Source organism: Peromyscus californicus, unplaced genomic scaffold (assembly GCF_007827085.1).
Source record: "Peromyscus californicus insignis strain IS unplaced genomic scaffold, ASM782708v3 Scaffold_7__1_contigs__length_154581171, whole genome shotgun sequence".
Taxonomy (NCBI): domain Eukaryota; kingdom Metazoa; phylum Chordata; class Mammalia; order Rodentia; family Cricetidae; genus Peromyscus; species Peromyscus californicus.
In genome coordinates, this window is record NW_026294595.1 from 63,672,927 (window position 1) to 63,676,253 (window position 3,327).

Below are 3,327 nucleotides of genomic sequence, written 5' to 3' on the forward strand. Positions count from 1 at the left end.
ATCAGCATCATTGGGAGGATGGAAATATCTAGGAAATGTTCAGGATGAGCTGTTGTAATGCTCCTTTCCTGCGGTAGAAGTGTAGACACAAGAAAAGAATGCAGACTCTACTTAGCAAGCCTACTTCTGGGACAGAGGTGCTGAAGAGACTGCTCCAAATGCCCAGATCCCCTCTAGAAAACGACAATCTGGCAGTGTTGACTCTATCTTGAGTTTCTATATGAATGTTATGTGAATGTAAAAATGGGATTAAAATTCATGAATTCCAATTTCAAAAATACCCTGAACTGAAAACCCAGCATAATAATGAATGACATCCCATCTTATATGGCTCCCTGCAACTAACTAATTTCATATAAAAATGGTCCATAAACAGAACTATCAAATGAAAATAGGAATCACTTCTGCATATTAAAGCATTCTATCTGAAAAGTACTTTGAATGTCTTTAAGAATATTTAGTCATATATTAACATGAATCTTGAATTAATGGCCATAGAATAGCAACTTAAGTAGAAATATGTAATCTGAGGAACAGATCAATTATTCAAAGAAATATAAACAGAGGTTGCATTTTTAGTTTAAGAGAAAAAATTTAAGATGTCAAGGCCTACCATCAAAAACCAAGAAAATAACACAACACTTAGTGTATTGGAAAAAAATTTTATAGGCTTTTAAGAAAAAAAGAGATCTTCTTTAAACTTTTGGAGCATATATAAATCATAATTTTTCTTCATGGGCACTGGAAAATTTGAAAGTGTGTTGCTACCACTACTTTAGAATGGATAAAACGAATCCAAGGACAAGTAAATATCTTGCATTTTTGCTTGAATCATTCCTACAGATGAAATACACAGAAATCAGAGAAGAGGACAATGCTTCTACTGTAACACATTTTCTCCTCCTGGGATTTTCTGACCTTCCCAACCTCCAAGGGTTTCTGTTTGGAATGTTCTCCATAATGTACCTGATTATTTTGATTGGAAATAGCTTCATAATTGTGATAACTAAAATTGATCCAGCACTACAGAAGCCCATGTACTTTTTCTTGGCAAACTTTTCTTCCCTGGAAATCTGTTATGTATCAGTAACTCTCCCAAGGATTCTGTTCAACATTGCTACTCAAGAGAGAAGCATTTCTGTGCTAAGCTGTGCCACACAAATGTGTTTCTTCCTTATGCTGGGAGCCACTGAATGCTTCCTTCTGGCTGTGATGTCCTATGACCGCTATGTGGCTATCTGCAACCCTCTGCACTATCCTTTGGTCATGAATCCAACAAAATGTACTCAGTTGGCAGTAGGCTCCTGGCTCAGTGGCATCCCAGTTCAGATAGGACAAACATGTCAGATATTCTCTCTACACTTTTGCAATTCTAACCAAATCAACCACTTCTTCTGTGACTTACCTCCCATTCTCAAGTTAGCCTGTGGGGACACTTCTGTTAATGAGCTGTCTGTCTACTTAGTGGCTATGCTCTTTGTTGCTTTTCCTTTTATGTTAATCCTTGCCTCTTATACCAGAATCATTGCCACCATTCTGAAGTTGCCAACAGCCACAGGACGGGCAAAAGCCTTCTCCACGTGTTCTTCCCATTTGCTTGTAGTGTTTTTGTTTTTTGGATCAGCTACTGTTACTTACTTGAGGCCGAAGTCCACACATTCTCCAGGAACCGACAAACTGCTTTCTCTATTCTACACCATTGTGACCCCCATGTTCAACCCCCTGATATACAGCCTTAGAAACAAGGATGTGATTGCTGCACTGAGAAAACTGTTACTTATAAAATAATACTAGAGCTCTGGAACAAATGATTGATTTGTTTCTTACTCAATTACTGAAGAAATACTTCAATTTTTCTTCATTCCTTCAAAATACTAATGATTTAATTATTCTGAAATGCCTTTGTTATTTTGAATAATAGCCTGATACATGCTCTGTTTTGAAATATCCTGTACATATTTTCTGTCTTCAGTCAATGAAATTTAAAAAGAGCAAGGTATTTTAATATGAATAATATACAATGTGGATCACATATTCTGTGATACAATTTTGAACATAATTCACAGTCTTGTAATGTGTTATAAATTAACAGATAAATTATTTACCTAATTTAATAAATCATTATCCTAATATTTGCTAGTACTTTTTCTTTCAGCATTCAACAGAATTACCAACAGTACTTCAATATCAATGCATGTTGAATAAATTGCTAAATAAGTTAATGAAATAGTTAATATTAATATGCTGTGTCTCAGAATTTTGAGAACTCCTGGATATGTCATGTCTTAAATGAAGATAAAAGAAATATTTCAATATATTATTAATATGTATAGAAATCAGTAATACCTATAATAAAAGTTGTTTTTTTTGGTCCCAAGTGCTTTTAGACAGTGCACAAGTGTTTTGATGATTATATATATATATATATATATATATATATTTAGTATATTCAACTAGTATCATGTCTATCCAACTTTCCAACATTTCAACAGACATGGTTTTCAACAAAGTTCACACTACAGAATCATGAAATCTAGTACATAAAAAATGAAACAAAGTAGTAATGTACACTTGATAAGATGGTTCAGTAGGTAAGAGATTGTTCTCCATTCATTCCTAAATGGGATGTCTCTATCAAATCCCTCCCATCAAGACTCAGGGAATTTGCAGAAGAGAATGTGAAAACAGTGTAAGATCAGTGGGGATAGAGAACACCATGGAAATGAGGCACGAAGATACAGCAGGAGTAATTCACAGAAATTCATAGAAACTGTGGCAGCATTCACAGGGCCTTCACAGGTTAAGCAAGATGTGGTCCCACTGCTAAGGGAAGAAGTAGACACAAGCCCCTATCCCTAAGTTATAACCACTCACAAAGAAAGAATTAGTTTTCACCAATGGAATCTCATAGGTTATACAAACCAAACTTAAGGCCAAGCAGTAGATGGCCAACGAAAAATGAACACAATGGTATTTGGGGGTTTTATCTTTTTTAGCCTTACAGATCTTTTGCTTATGTGTTATGGTTTCTGATTTTGTTTTAATGAGTTTTCACCATGTGTGAATATGTATGTGTGTGTCTATGTGTTTCTTGTACTTTTTCTTCAGCTCTTTTTTTTGTTTTCAGATTGTTTGCTTATTTGTTTTGTCCTATTCAGTTTGTTTGTTGTATCATATTTTGTATTATCATTGTATTATTAGATACCTGTTTGTTTTCTAATGAGGGGAAGAAAGGGTGTGGATTTGTGTAGGTAAGGAATTAGGAGAATCTGTGAGGAGTTGGTGGAATGTGAGTCATAATAAGAATATACTGTATGAAAAATATTA

At 34.6% G+C, this 3,327-nt stretch overlaps 1 protein-coding gene across 1 annotated transcript; it reads left to right on the forward strand.

Moving 5' to 3' along the window:
• Window positions 1-834: 834 nt before the first annotated feature.
• LOC128101964 (olfactory receptor 10AG1-like) lies at window positions 835-1,788 on the forward strand. The gene has a single exon (XM_052725435.1). The coding sequence runs from the start codon at window positions 844-846 to the stop codon at window positions 1,786-1,788; it is 945 nt and encodes a 314-aa protein (XP_052581395.1). The 5' UTR covers window positions 835-843.
• Window positions 1,789-3,327: the final 1,539 nt, after the last annotated feature.